The sequence below is a fragment of the Belonocnema kinseyi genome, chromosome 6 (assembly GCF_010883055.1).
Source record: "Belonocnema kinseyi isolate 2016_QV_RU_SX_M_011 chromosome 6, B_treatae_v1, whole genome shotgun sequence".
Taxonomy (NCBI): Eukaryota; Metazoa; Arthropoda; class Insecta; order Hymenoptera; family Cynipidae; genus Belonocnema; species Belonocnema kinseyi.
This window is the reverse complement of record NC_046662.1, coordinates 39,806,999-39,822,571: the sequence shown is the minus strand read 5'-3', so window position 1 is coordinate 39,822,571 and position 15,573 is coordinate 39,806,999. Positions and strand designations below refer to the sequence as shown.

The window sequence follows — 15,573 nt, the reverse complement described above, 5'->3', positions numbered from 1 at the left end:
TAATAAATTTTTTTAACCAAAAAGATGAATTTTCAACCAAGAAGTTTAATTTTTTACAAAAAGGCGGATTTTCAACGAAAAATATATATTTTCAAATAAAAAGATCAATTTTTAAACAACAATTAAATAGGTAAATTTTCAGTATTAAAAATTAACTTTTAATTAAGGGATGAATTTTTTACTAAAATTATAGAACATCTAACTTACTTAGTTAAATTTAACGTGAACAAAAATTTGTTACTAAAAAACGAATTTTCAACAAAATAGTTCAATTTTCAGTTAATAAATTTTATTTTCAAGCAAAAGAATGGATTTTCAAGAAAATTATTAAATTTCCATCTATAGTGATTAATTTTCAGTTTAAATGATGAACCTTTAACGAAAATGAATTTTTAACAAAAAAGTTTAACTTTTAACCAAGTATTTGAATTTTCGACCAAAGAAGATGGATTGATTACGTAAAAAAATTATTGAACTAAAAAAATAGGTTGTCAATGAAAATTATAAATCTTCAACTGGAATAACTGATTTTTTAAATCAAAAAGATAAATTAAAAAAAAATTCACAAAAAAATTTAAGTTTTCCACAACGTGCATGAATTTTTTAATTAAATCCAAACTAAATTTTTAACCAAAAATTACATACCACAATTTTCAGTTAAAAAACATTGATTAAAAAAAACGGATTTTAAGAAAATGTTTAAAATTTTCACCAAATAGATGAATTTTCAATTTAAATTATGAACTGAAACAAAAAGGAATTAAAAAAAAAAGACTTTCAACCAAATAGTTTAATTTTCAAGCAAAAAGATGGATTTTCAATGAAAATTATAAGTTTTTGACTGTAATAGTGGAGTTTTTAACAAAAAAAGAATAATCTTCTAACAAAAAAGATGAATATTAATTGAAATGATGGTATATTGGACATAATTGTTTAAATTTTACGCACAAATAATTATTTAACTAAAAAAAAAATTTTCAACAAAATATATTAACTTTTAACCAAGTACTTGAATTGTTGACTAAAAAATATGAATTTAAAAAAATAATAATTTTCCACCAAAAAAGGCGAATTTTCAACAAAGTACATGAATTTTTAACTAGATTTAAACTAAATTTTTAAGCAAAAATTAAATAGGTAAATTTCCAGTTTAAAGAATTAATTTTCAACTAAAGAGCGTAATATACTTTAAATCTTTAAAATTGAAAATCAATACTTAATAAGTTCCACACTATGAATTTCAGATAAACAATTCTGGTAACAGGCTCAGTTTTATAAATCGTTACCAGTCTCTATCTTATAATTAAAAAATTGTTTACATAACTCCACCTATCAATAAATACAAATATTATATTTTTATGATTCCATCAAAAAAATTTTAACAGATTTGTATAATTAGTCATAAAAATCCTTTTTTAAAGAAGAAAACTGCTCACTTGTGGAAATGGGACCGTTGGTAATTTCACGAGGACCTTCGAAGCCATGATTGAATTTTTGTATAAAATTCACTGACGTTTACTTCAATGACTTTGATTCTCGAAAAAATCTATTCGTCAAAGAGATGAGATTAGCTTTAAATCAAACACCTATCCAAACTGTAACCAAAGAAATATATTATTTAAAAATCTAATATTCATAATCAGAGTGTCTATTCAAATCCTGGAAAAAAATTCTATGACAATTCCAGAATACTTCGTTTTTTTTTTTAACAATCGACTCGAAATATGTATATCATTACGCAAGTTTATTATAAATACAAATAACATATTTAAATACAATAATTACTTTTCTTTCGCGCAAGTAACTTTATTAAAGGTTAAATAATTTCTTATTGTGGCAAGTTTCTACGGATTTAATTATCATGTTTAATTTAGAATGAATCATTTCGTCAATATGTTCCTAAAATCCATAATTTGAATATTCATTAAAACAAATACTTCATCTTAATTTACTTAAAATTAAGTGTATATTTAGCATATTAAATAAAAGATATTTTCTAGGTGAGTAGAAGCCTTGTAAAAACACGAAAAAATTAATCTGAATACTATATTAAAATAAATTAAATTTAAAATGTAATAAAAAAAAAGACTTGAATTTTAAACAAAAATTATGCATTTGCAAACAAATAGCTGAATTATTAACTACTTCAAAAATATAAATTTTGAACCTAAAATGGAAAAGGTAAATTTTAAATTAAAAAAATTAATTTTAATTTTCTACTATAATGGCGAATCTTCATCTGGAATATTTAAATTTTCAAATAAAAGGTTGAGTTTTCACCCAAGAAGATTAATTTTCTACCAAAAAGACGAATTTTCAACAAAATACATTGATTTTTATCTAAAAAGGATACATTTTTAAGCAAAAACTGAATAGGTACCATTTCAGGTTAAAAAATTAAAAACAAAATAATATAAATATATAATGAACATGCAAAAAATGAATTTTTTAACATAATAGTTACATCGTCAACTGAAAAAGTTAAACCGCCAGTTTAAAAAATTAATTTTCTACAAAAAAAAGAACTCAAATAATTTTTTAATTCAATTTTTTAAGCAAGAATTAAATAGGTAAAAATTCAGTATTTAAAAAATTTATTTTCATCTATGAAGATGAATTTTTAACTAAAATGATGAAAAATTGACTTTGATTAGTTCAATTTGCTTTAAAAAATTCAACTAAAGATGAATTTTCAACAAAATAGTTCAATTTACACTTGAAATAGTTCCATTTTCAGTATAAAAAATCGTTTTTTTTTTTCAAAGAAACCGGTTTTTCAAGAAAACTATTAAATTTTCACCTAAGGAGATGTGTTTTCTATTAAAATGATGAGCCTTCGAAGAAAAAAATGAATTTCTAACAAAAGAGTTTAACTTTTAATTAAGTAGTTGAATTTTTAACCAAAAAGGTGGATAGTCAATGAAAATTATAAATCCTCAATTGGAATAGTAAAACTTTTAACCAAAAAGATGAATTTTCAACAAAAAAAGATATTTTTTTTTTACCAAAAAAAGACGAATTTTCAACTAAATTTCAACTAAATTTTTAAGAAAAAATGAAATAGGTAAATTTTCAGTTAAAAAATTAATTTTCAATTAAACAGAATAATTTGTAATTAAAATAATGTAGTATTGAACTTAATTATTTAAATTTTACGTGAAAAAATAGTTTAACTGAAAAATTAATTTTCAACAAAATATTTCAATTTTCGTTAAAAATATTTTTTTAACACAAAAAAAAACGGATTTTCAAGAAAAGAGTCTATCTTTTAACGAAGCAGTTGAATTTTGAACCAAGAAGATTAATGTTCTACCAAAAAGGACTACTTTTCAACTAAATCTATGTAGTTTCAATCAAATAGTTGAAGATTTAAGTAAAATATCAACCTAATTAAACAAATAAAAAACATTCGTATATAACTAAAATTTTTAATTAAAAAAAATTATGATATTTCCAGGGATTTCCTGATTTATAAAAATTCCCTGACAATTGCAGGTCTTTCAATTTTTAAACCTAATTTTTTCTTAACAAGACAAAAATTAAATCTGTAACATTTCTACGATAGGTTAGTTAATTCTAAACAAAATTATTTAGTTATTATAGAAATCAGTGAAACCACATACATTGTCCAAGAAAAACAGTAACAACGTTTTTAAATAAATCATATAAATACCTTTTTTATAATTGTATAATAGTATATTTTTTAAAACTTCTCTATTTTAATAAATCAAATTAATTAAAAAAGTAGAAAAATGTCGAGAAAAATGCATGCCGGCGTCAATCCCCAGTTAGATTGAGTCAGTTTTCTGACACTATATTTTCTTTCACTCAACTTTTACTACAAACAGTCTTTTTTTTAAATCACTTTATTCGAAAATAACAATTCCGGAAAGAAAAACCACTAATTCTGACCACAGTATGTTCATTTTGCGTCGCGATTGAAACGGGAACACATGGAAAAGCAAACGTACAAATGAAATTCCATTTCGTGGGATAAAAAAGCAACACTCTTTGGATAGAGGTAGGACTCAGAAATCACTCAAAAGAGCGGAAAATGCAAAAATGATAAAATTATGTGATAAATTAAAATTTCAATTTTGAATATATGATGCTGCTTTATTATCAAATTTGCAAAGCTCACCGTCGTCGGCTTCGTTGGGCAGAAGAGCGAAGAAGCCGGCGAGTATTGATCCACATTTGGGGGGTGGGGGCGGGGGTTGCTTAGTTCTCGATGGCCGCACCCACTCATTTAATTTTTTAAATTTTTGCTACAATATTTTATATTATTTTTCTAAATACTTATACTAATTATTATTACTGAATTGTATTTTCTAGGGTTTTATTTTTTCAGGAGACATAGAGGGTGGTTCCATATTTTTATATTAAATTTCGTATGATTTAAAAAACTAAAATGTTCAGTATTAAATGTTCAGTAAATGTTCAGAAAAAAATTCCGTAACAATTCCAGGTTTTTTCCAGGTATCTCAAGTTTTTTTTTCAGGGTGTGATTATTAATAGTAGGGAGCCATTCAAATGTTTTGCATTTTTTTTAATAATCGACTCGGCATATATATAGAGTTTCGCGAGTTTATTATAAATAATCTTTTTTCAGTTTCTAGGGATTCGATATATTATATGTTTAAATTAGAAAATTTTAACAAATTATATCATGCGATATTCTTAAATATATTAGCACCATTGATTAACTAAATAATTAAATAATAATAAAAACATAAATAATAATTTCTTGAATTTCCATCTAGTGTCCATCAACAATAACTCAAATAAATTTGTATTTGTTCTTATACTTAAAATCTAACTTTTCAAATAAAAATATTGCATTTTCAACAAATAGAAGAGTTTTTAACCAAATAGCTAATTTTTTAACTAAAAAAGATTAATTGAATTTTTAACAAAAAATATTAACTTCCAACCAAGAAGGTATGTAGTTTTATTATCAACAAAAAAGAGAATTGTATAACTAAAATAATTAATATTTAACACGAATACTTGAATTTTGAACAACAAAAATTAATTTTCAAATAAGAAGATTAACTTTCTAGAAAAAAATAGATTTTTCAAATAAAGACACCGGTAGAATGTAGTTAAACCCGTCGCGCTAGTTGTGAGAGAATCGCTGAACTTCGGTTTGGTTTGGCGTCTGCCTCACATTCGTGGCACTGGTTACCCCGAACTTACGCAGATCAGCAGCTTCGAAATGTGGGCGCTATAGTACGTGTTGGGTGAGCGGCTCTACCAAACTTCTCTCCGTGCACATGAATTTTCAATGGAAAAGTTGAGTTTGAACTAAAAAATACAAATGTTTAACCAAATAGTTGAATTTTTAACCAAAAAGATAAATTTTAAACTAAAATTATAAATATTTATCTGAAATACTTGAATTGTCAACCAAAAAGATCAATTTTCAAACAAGAAGATTAATTTTCTGAAAAAAATCGTTTTTTAAATAAAATACATAAATTTTCAACCACCTCGATAAATTTTTAACCAAAAAGTTGAATTTCAAATAAAAATGACAAATTTTTAAGCAATTAGTTTACCACCAAACAAACAAAAATGTCGACTAAAATCATGAATTTTGAAATAAAATGATTTATGTTAAACTGCAATAGATGATTTTTCAACCAAAATGATGAATATTTAACTGAAATACTTTAATTTTCAAACAAAGAGATTAATTTTCAAATAAGATTAATCTTTTTAGACAAAATCGATTGTTCAATAAAATACATGCATTTTTAAATAAAAAGTTGAATTATAACTAAAAATCGCCAATTTTGCTTCTTCAAAGAGGAAGCTTTTTTATGGTAGCATTTTCGAAAAATTTGAAATTTATGTGTGATTGGATGTGTGAATGTAACACTTTTTTGTGAACAAAATAATTTGAAAACGGTGGCAGATAAATTTATGAAATTTAGAGGGCTTATGTTCACCACTTATATCGTAAAACGATTGACTTCTAATATTGATACATTTTATTCAAGAGTGAGGAAGCTATGGTAATAAATAATATTTGGAAAAAAATGGTTTTTTATTTAAAATTAATTTAATTTTAAATTTTAAATTTAATATTAATTTAAAATCGATGCAAGAACGGACAAGATTTCTTCATCAGAGTCAAATCGATTTACCCATAATATTGATATAAACTTTATTAAAGAGTAAAGAAGTTATGCTCTTTTATAATATCTATATGAACATTTGTTTCAAACAGGAAAACTTTTTTAATCGACATAATCAAAAGTTGATGCATGAATAGAAGACTTTTTGATCATAAATTTTCAAATAAAATAATGCCGACAATTTTTATGAAAAACCAGAAGGCTGCAGAAGGAATAGAGTGCAGCGGAACTACCCCCTTCCCTTTTCACGCTGAAAAAATTACAATTTCAAATACAAAATTTGATTTCTCTGATTTTTCTTTGCATTTTAAAAATTGTTTGTATAATTTTGTATTTTTTGTAAATTTCTATTTTTAAATTGATCAAAATGATAATTTTCATTTGAAATGAGCACCATATAATTATAAATACAAACAAATTAATATACCCTGATGAGTCACGAATTTATTAATTTATCACTCATCACGTTATGTTACTTTGTTATAACAATTTTTCATAATTCTTACAGAAAATGAAAACAATGCGGTCCCATTTAATTTCTGATACGCATGCTAATTGCGCGAATTTATTTCCTTCTTGAGTTACAAAGATAAAGAATCATATAAATAATAATCATTTTTTTCTGTCTAAGAAATTATTCTTTTTATTCCATTTTGTAATCATCAGTTAGTAATAATAATCTTAACCTCAAAGGAAAGTCAGAACATGTTAAATCTTAGTGTTATCTTAGGTGATAAGGTTGAAATATAATTTTTTCTCGGCAGAATTGTTGACTTAATACGAAATTTGTTCAGGGCCATGCGTCAATTAGCAATAAATCTTTGTTCGCAATTGTTAAAAAGTGTTAAGTGGAATTCGATAACTGAAGAAACCTTATCATTTTTTTTCATTTCAACAAAAAGATGCTAACAGTCATTTGGGGTAATTATAGATAAACACTATATTACTTCGTAGAAAATGTAATTTATTTTTTGTTAAATGATATATATGATATGCTTATATACTTTGTTTTTTTTTTCAGAATTAGTTTATCCACATAAAGAGGATGCAGTTCACCCTGAACGGATTGCAGAATATGATTTAATTAATAATGTCCAGGAGTATGATAATTACCACAATAGGTGGACTCAAATGTTACCAATTAATATCGGATTTCCAGTAGAAGTGGAGAATGGTTACATATTTGGATTTGTCTGTCATCAATGTTTGTGTCCATTCGTAGTTCTAGAAGTGGGCAGTGGCTGTAGTTGGGTGAAAATACGCATAGATGGCATGGTAAATGAACCCATATTGCCGATGGATCCTTTATGGCGTCAATTCTTCAGCCGCCTCCCGCGACCAACCGAAAATATTCATTTTGCCATCCGACATTAACGTTGTTTATAAACATTATCAATAAATGAAATTTTTCTAAATGCGCAATGCATTTTGTCGGGCGTTATTTGGGTGATATAGATGTTGAGAAGCAAGTAAGTTACAATAATAATTACCTAACTTTTAATCTTCTACCATTTACCAGTGAGTATTAGTAGTAGTATAATTTCAAAATCTTAGGTTAGTCAAAACCGACATGACATTCAAACCACCAAAGCCGGGACAGCGCGGTTCAGCAATCCACAACTCTCAGCATGAACCAAAATTCAGTCTCCAAATGATACATTTTCCTAGATGCCCAGATATGCAACTACGTTCAGAGGAATAAATTTGAAACTAAAAAATCTCTCAAATACTCATTGGGAGACCAATGGAGCTTGAGCTGCAACAAATTCAACACCAGCTTTTTTCTGTGTTAAGCAAGTATAGTGTGAACTGAGGATAATTGTTTTCTTTAATTTTTCAATAATGAATAATTATTATTAGAATAAAAAATATTCTGAGTTTCTTCTGATACTGTCAGCCAACTGTTAATGTCTTCAGTGACTAACCTACTGGAAATACCTAGAACTGGCTCGTGTCCAGTAAAATTTTCTTTTGCTAGCCTGTGCGATATCTCATTGCCCTTGTTGCCGCTGTGTCCAGGGATCTAAAGCAGAGTAAGTCGATTGTCTGTCGCTAACTTATTCAGTGCCTCATAGCACTTCTAAGCTATTAGCGACGTGGTCGTTGTTCCATTCAGGGGCATTATAGCAGCCCTGCTATCTAAGCAGATACGAATGTTTCTTTTGTTGCCATACTCCTTTACCTTGTAGCCACACTGGAGCATGGCCATATTCTTATATTGTAGAATTGTGAGGCTAACGGGACAGAAATCCTTTGGTGAAGTATAACCGATTCTGCCTGCTTTCAGAAAGAAGGCTACTCTCGCACCCATCCATGCCGTCGGAACATATCCCACATCAGACTATCCCTAGGAAGTCTTACAATCGGCCCTATGGTGGTCTCTGCAGCCCTCTGTAAGAATACTGAATGTATGCTATCTGGACAAGAAGACTTGTACGGACTGAAGGTCTTCAGAGCCCTCCTGACCCGGACTAGGGTAACAATCTTGTTGGCTAGCCGCCGTTTCGGGCCCAATTGGGCCACAGGCGACTTTCGTTGCTTCGGAGATGAAGTCTGCTGCTCTTCTCTGCACTTTTTAAAGCCCGGAAAATATGTCTTGATCAGGTGATTCACGGTATACCCGTCCGACTCTGAGTATCCCCCGCAGCGTAATTTCAGAGTGCCGAGAATAGCGTCCGAATTTCGAGAAAACAGCTTATCAAGTTTAGCCGCCTCTGCTCCTCTGCATGTCTGTGCAAAAGTTGGTCCAGCTTTCTTGCCTTGCCTTACGTATTGCACCTGTATATGCGTCCATCATCGTCGTGAATGAGGTCCACAGTTCCTTCATTTTGCCATTACTGGCACGTCTGAACCTCTCTCTAGTTTCCCTGTGTAGCTCTTCGAGTTTCCCATTCCACCAGTGTGTCTCTTCAGCCTTTCGAACTTTCGAAAGTCGACAATTACTTTCATAAATAGAATTGATGGCTTCCGTGGAAATATCGGCCGCCATCTCCAGGGTATCCAAGTCTCTGATTAACCTGGGCACCTCTGAAAGTGCACTTCTTAGTTCCGTGGAAAACTGATCCCAGTCCATTCTTCTTGGATTTCTGGCTCATTTAGGGCCCGCGTTTGTCTGAGACTCACCACTTCTCGATGTTATCTCTAAGACTACCGGTACAGAAAGTGATGCCAATGACTTCCTCCCTGACCGAGTTACGAAGCGTCGGGGTGGTCCCCGTATTAAGAATATCTAAATCAATGGTGATTAGGTATTCCAGTAGATCATTACCTCTTGAGTTGACGTTCGTGCTGCCCCACAAAGTATGGTGGGAATTAGCATCGCACCCCAGCATAAGATAGAGTTATCTTACCTTGCAATATTCCACCAGTGTACTTACCTACACTGGTGGGTTGGTATCGCTGCCATATGAAAAGTAAGCCGATCCCATGACTAGCCTTCCTATTTTTTAAAGATCCGTGACTATCACCATCAGGTTTATCGAACATAGTTTAAGCAGCGGGGCAACGTTGACTCCCTTTGCCAGTATGCAAGCCCGTGTTTTGGCGGCTTTAGGCTCCCTGTAACAAATACCAGCGCTCCCGAAACCCCTAATTGTATCTCGAACTAACCAACATTCATGGATTAATGAGATACATGTGTGCCTCGCAGACATGTCCCTCTGAAAAACTGCATATGCGTCTTTGCTGTGATGCATGCTAATTTGGGTAATGGTTAGACCGGGAGCAGTCATTTAGGTCTGCTCCCGTTCTTCCTGTACACTGACAGGTTCCTCCTGCCTCTGGCTAGCCACCTTAATTTTGACGTGTCCAAAGTGGTGGAACGGCCTATTTTTGAGGACCGCAAGAGCCTTCATCCGAGACTCAGGAATTTGCACAACTAGTTGATGCTTGATTCCTTCCGTTGTGTCCTCTTTCTGAGGCCTAGCGTACCTGACGATTCGCCTGGACGCTGTCTTAAGTTAAGGTTTGAATCCTTCAAACTGCTGGAGGATCACATATGGGTTTATTGGATGGGTCCAGTTTACCGGGGTAACACGCCGTCGCGCTCACCACGTTTTGGAGCAACTCAACTCCACCCATCTTAAGGGCTTCACCTTTCCGAGGCCTTGTCTCGACGACAACCTAGTGTAGCCAAGTTTTAGCCTCTGGATCGGCTGCAACAAATACATTTGTTGCAGTAAGAGGTCTTGATTTTTATCCATTGATCTGGGGACACTCTTTCGAGCGCTCTCCATATAGCCTCCCTGAAGAGCTCAAACTGCTCCGTACGGAGCAGCGAGTTTGGTTAGCTCGTATCTGTCACCACCATCGTCAGGGGTCAGCCCTTTGAGCGGCTGTCAATCCAGCCCCCGACGAGTTCCTGTTCGTTGGCTGCTGGGCTGCCTTGTGCCTCTTCGAAGGCTTATCCCCCCCCCCCCCCCCCCCGTGGGGTGCTATCTGAGCCCCTTCCTTTCTTCTGCACATCAGTACTGGTTATCGGCGTAGTTTTAGCGGATGTTCCAGCTTCCGTAGCTACTCTACCAGCCTGCTGCCCATGCCTCTTCAGTCTACTTTTCAGGGAACAGTTGATGCGTAACTTATTTTTGGGGAACTCCTTTGCCGCTCCCGTTTTCATAGCCTCATTCAGAGGTTTCGTCAATCCCTCAGCTCCCGGGAGAGCTGGGAATAGCCGCGAACTGAGTTTGTCTTGCCGGAGAGACAGATTGGAAGGAAAGGGTTATGCCGGACCCGTTAGGGGCCAAACCCTCTCCCCCCTCCGCCACCTTCCTTTCTCCTTCTTTCAGTTTTACACGATTAGCTAGGGAAATAAATGTCTGCCCTTGCAAAGCTCCGCATGCAAGAGTAAGACTAATTACTCGGGGAGGTAATTACTCGTTCGCAGGCCACCATACCAACAGAGGGCTGTTTCTTGGTCGGTGTGCGGGCCGTAGGTCATTTCTGTCCTGAATTCCTGGCCTGTGTTAGCTCGGCTCTTTAAGGCTACTATCATACTACAATCATGCATACCAGGAGAGCTCGTTTATAGGGATCCTTTTCAAATCACCCAGGAGAGCCCGTTTATATCACTGGTCGGCAAACTTTTTGTTCAGTCTTCAGGTATGGTCAGGCTTGCCCCGAATTCATTTTTTTTATTACTTTTCGATCTATTCATGGACCTCAGTGTGAGTGAGCTTACTTCAGCAGGGGTCTTTTTTCTAGAGGCATGTCAAAGTAAGGAAGTTAAAAATCTTTTAATTGTTCAGCTAGCGATTTGAAAATAGCATAATCAACATCTACGAATTTTTTTGATTCCAATGATATATTACTTTCCTAAGAAACTCAAATATTTGACGAAGTTTAATATCAAGAAACTTCAGCTTAATATTCAATTTAATACTAAATACTTCTTAAATATTCAACCTTTATAGACAAATTACATGTTTTTGGAATCGGAAAAATACGTAGATTCCAAATATGTTACTTTAAAATCACTGATTGCAAAATTAAGAATTTTTTAATCTCAAAATTTTTCCCATTTTCCAATAAAGGACCCCTGAAAAAAGGGATAGTCTGCCCAAGCTCGCAGGTAGCTGACCAGAAAGTAGGTCATTGGGCAGCCCGGTCAGGGTTACCTGACTTGGTCAGGAGCATGTCGACCACTGGTTTATATGGGTCCTTTCATCCACGTCCATTAGGGTGGCTCAAAAAGGCTTTTATTTTGTAGAGGGCAACGATCCCCCCAATTTCATTCCAAATCCAAAAAAAGAAATTCCCTCATTTTTTACTTTGTTACTTTTTCATTTTAACAGGTCCCGGTTTTGATTTAAGTTTCCCATGTAAAATGTATTGAGAAAAATCACTTTTTAAAATTTTTAGAATAATTTTTTAGGGTTTGTGAAAATGTGAAGGGAAAGTATGGGAGCCTGTAGAGAATTATTCAACGAAGAATTTCATGTATCATATATATGGTTTTGACACCACTAACACACCCTCACGAGTTCCTGAAAATGACCCTTAAAACAAAAAATGTCAATTCTTCAGGAAATCGTCATTTTGAGTACTGTGCTCTGGTCTTTTTTACTTAAAATTATTAATATTGGTCTAATGAAATATTTATTATCATTGGTTAATTAATTTTTTATTATTTAAACAAATGGAATTTTTTTTCCCTTAAAATTATTACTGTTAGTCTAATAGAATATTCCATGACATTCGTTTATTAATTTTCAATCGTTTAAATAAATGGAATTTGTTTAAATAATTTTCTTTTTACTTCGTTTTTTCCCTAAAAATGATTACTATTGGTCTGGTAGAATATTTATTAACATTAGGTCATTCATTTTCAATTATTTAAACAAAAGGAATTTGTTTAAATGAGTTCGTTTCGATTTTTTTTTAAATAAAAATTATTACTGTTAGTCTAGTGGAATATTTATCAGTAGTAATTAATAACTAATTAATCATTAATTTATCAGTAATATTTAAATAATATTTTATACACAAATTTTTTTAAAATAAAATTAATCAAACAATGTTGATAAATATTCCACTGAAGAAATATTAATCACTTTAATACAAAAATTATTTACAGAAATTCCATTTGTTTAAACAATTTAAAATTAATGAACTAATGTTAATAAATATTCCATTAGACCAATAGTAATAATTTTTAAGGAAAAAACGACATTCGAAAAAAATTGTTTAGAAAAATCCCATTTGTTTAAATAATAAAACATTGATTGAACAATGTTAATAAATATTCTACTATACTAATAGTAATAATTTTCAGGGGGAAAATTGAATTATCGAGAAAAAAAATTATTTAAACAAATTCATTTGTTTAAATAATGGAAAATCAATTAGCCAATGATAATAAATAGATACACTAGACAAAATTAATAATTTTAAGTAAAAAAATACGAGAATACAGTGTTCAAAAGGTCAATTTATGAAAAATTGACATTTTTGGTTTTAAGGGTAGTTTTCAGATACTCGTGGGGGTGTGTTAGAGGTATCAAACCCATATGTCTGATAGATGAAATTCTTCGTCGGATAATTCTCTACGGGCCCCCATACTTTCCCGTCAAATTTTTTCAAACCCTAAAAAATTATTCTAAAAATTCAAAAAAGTGATTTTTCCCCATGCATTTTATATGGAAAACTTCAAGTAAAAACCGGCACCTGTTAAAATAATAAAATAAAAAAATGAAAAATTAGGGAATTTCTTTCTCGGATTTCGAATAAAATGCGGAGAGGAAGGGGGATCGGTGCCCTCTAGCATGCAAAAAAATTTTGCCATGCATTTTTGGACCACCCTAATGTCCGTACGCATGCAGGCTGAGGTCCGTTTGTCCCCCTTCTCCCACACGCTTATGACTCCCCACCAACTACAAGGTCTTACAGCACCTAGGACAGGTTTTTTACTAAAAGTTTAGTAATTTTCTACTAATCCTAATTCACTCTCTTTTCTCTATATCTTGAATAACTAGAAATTCACTAGTGATTAGTGAAATTTTACTCATTTAAATTTATTGTAGAAAAGGATAAAATCAAAAGAATTTTTATGATTATGCAATACATAAGTTCTCAACGAAAAACTTGAATTTCAACTGGAAAGTACACATTTTTAAGCAAATTGCTAAATTTTCACCAAAAAAAAATCAATTTTCAACCCAGAAAGGTAATTTGAATCAAAAAAGACGATTTTTCAACTAAAAAAATAATACGTTTTCAAAAAAAGAATTAAATTTGGAAGTAAAAAAGATCAATTTTCAGCCGAAAATGGAACAGTTTGATTTTCAGTTAAACCCCCTAATTTTCAAAACAAAAAAAATAACAACCAAAATGATGAATTTTCAACTGATATACATACATAAGTTAAAAAAGATCAATTTGCAACCAAAAAGGTAACAGTTAAATTTGCAGTCATCAACAAATTAATTTTTAAGCAAACTGATGAATTATCTACTATAATGATGAATCTTCTGCAAGGCAGTTGAATTTTAAACGAAAAAGATCAATGTTAAACCAAGAAGATTAATTTTTATTAAAAAAGACGAATTTTTTTATAGAATATATTAATATTTAACTATAAAATAAAATTTCTCAACTAAACATTAATTAAGTATATCTTTATTTCAAAAATATTAATGTTGAACCAAAAAGATGCATTTTTAACTAAAATGATGGAATATTCAATTAAACATTTCCATTCAAAAATAATTAATTTAACAAAAGAATTCAACAAAATAGTTAAAGTTTCAACTGGAATAGATAGAAAAAACGAATCTTCAATTAAAATTGTGAGTTTTAAACAAAAATTAATTTTCAACAAAACAATTTAACTTTCAATCAAGGTAAGTAGATTTTCATTCCGTTAAAGACGAAGTCTGATCGAAAAATGTAGTATTTGATATTTCAACCAAAAAAGATTTTAATTTTTATTAAAAAACAGTTAAATTCTGCCAAAAAGGATGAATTTTGAACATGAGTTGAATTTTCAACTAAAAAGAAATGTATCTTTTTTGGTTAACGATTTAATTTTTTTTTTAAACTTCGTCTTTTTAGTTGAGTTTAACTTTTTTGTTTTGAAATTTTAATCTTTTTCTTATAAGCATAAACTCATTAAGAATTCTTTTTTTTTGTAATTTAATTCGTTTATGTTGCAAAGTCTATTACTATATTTTTGATTCCGAATTTATTCTTTTTGGTTGAAAATTCCACTACTAATTAGTTAAAAGTATCGAAGTAATTGGTTGAAAGTTTAACTACATTGACCAACCAAATTTTTTCTCAAGATTCATCTCTTTGGTGTAAAAAATAACTATTTTGTTAAGAATTCATTTCTTTTTTATTGAAAATGAATTCTTCATCTACAAATTTAACTATTCCACTTTTGGCTAAAAATTGATCTTCTTCAATTGAAAACTTAAGTAATAGGTTGAAAATGTAAGTATTTGATTAAAAATTCGTCTTTTTTTTGTAACAAATTAGTCTATTTCTGGGTTGAAAATTCAAATATTTCGTTAATTTTTTTTTAATTCAAGTTTTTGTATGAAAATAAACTTTTTTGTTGAAGTTTCATCTTTTCGACCTCAAAAGTTAAATATTTTCTAAAATATTCTAATTCATATTTTGGTGGAAAGTTCAATCATTCGATTGAAAATGAACTTTTTTGTTAAAGCTCATCATTTCGAGTTTAAAAGTCTAATATTTTCTGAGTAATTCAAATTGTTAGCTTGAAAATTCGTCTTTTTGGTTGAAAATTAATCTACTTGGTTGAAAATTCAACTATTTGGTGGAAAGGTCATCATTTTCGGTTGAAAATGAACTTTTTTGTTGAAAGCCTATCATTTCGGGTATAAAAGTCTAGTATTTAAAAAAATAATAGAAATTTTAGCTTGAAAATTCAACTCTTTTTTGAAAATTCTCCTTTTTCGTTGAAAATTCG

The 15,573-nt window shown here is 30.5% G+C and overlaps 2 protein-coding genes across 4 annotated transcripts in view; one reads left to right on the top strand and one right to left on the bottom strand.

Moving 5' to 3' along the window:
* LOC117174507 overlaps positions 1-7,357 on the bottom strand; it is a 20,394-nt gene extending 13,037 nt beyond the window's left edge. The window contains exons 1-3 of one of the 3 annotated variants that reach the window (XM_033363687.1): positions 7,257-7,357; positions 5,200-5,307; positions 1,437-1,546 (exon numbers count right to left, since the gene is read on the bottom strand). In XM_033363687.1, the coding sequence (XP_033219578.1) occupies positions 1,437-1,484 (48 nt within the window). In that variant the 5' untranslated portion in view covers positions 1,485-1,546; positions 5,200-5,307; positions 7,257-7,357. Of the gene's footprint in view, positions 1-1,436; positions 1,588-4,141; positions 4,166-5,199; positions 5,308-7,256 lie in introns of those variants that run through there. The other 2 variants (XM_033363689.1, XM_033363688.1) reach the window with 2 other exon arrangements.
* On the top strand, positions 6,982-7,936 carry LOC117174508. Its single transcript, XM_033363691.1, has 3 exons — positions 6,982-7,064; positions 7,165-7,612; positions 7,698-7,936. Exons 1-2 carry the CDS (start codon positions 7,046-7,048, stop codon positions 7,515-7,517), a joined length of 372 nt encoding a protein of 123 aa, XP_033219582.1. The 5' UTR covers positions 6,982-7,045; the 3' UTR covers positions 7,518-7,612; positions 7,698-7,936.
* Positions 7,937-15,573: the final 7,637 nt, after the last annotated feature.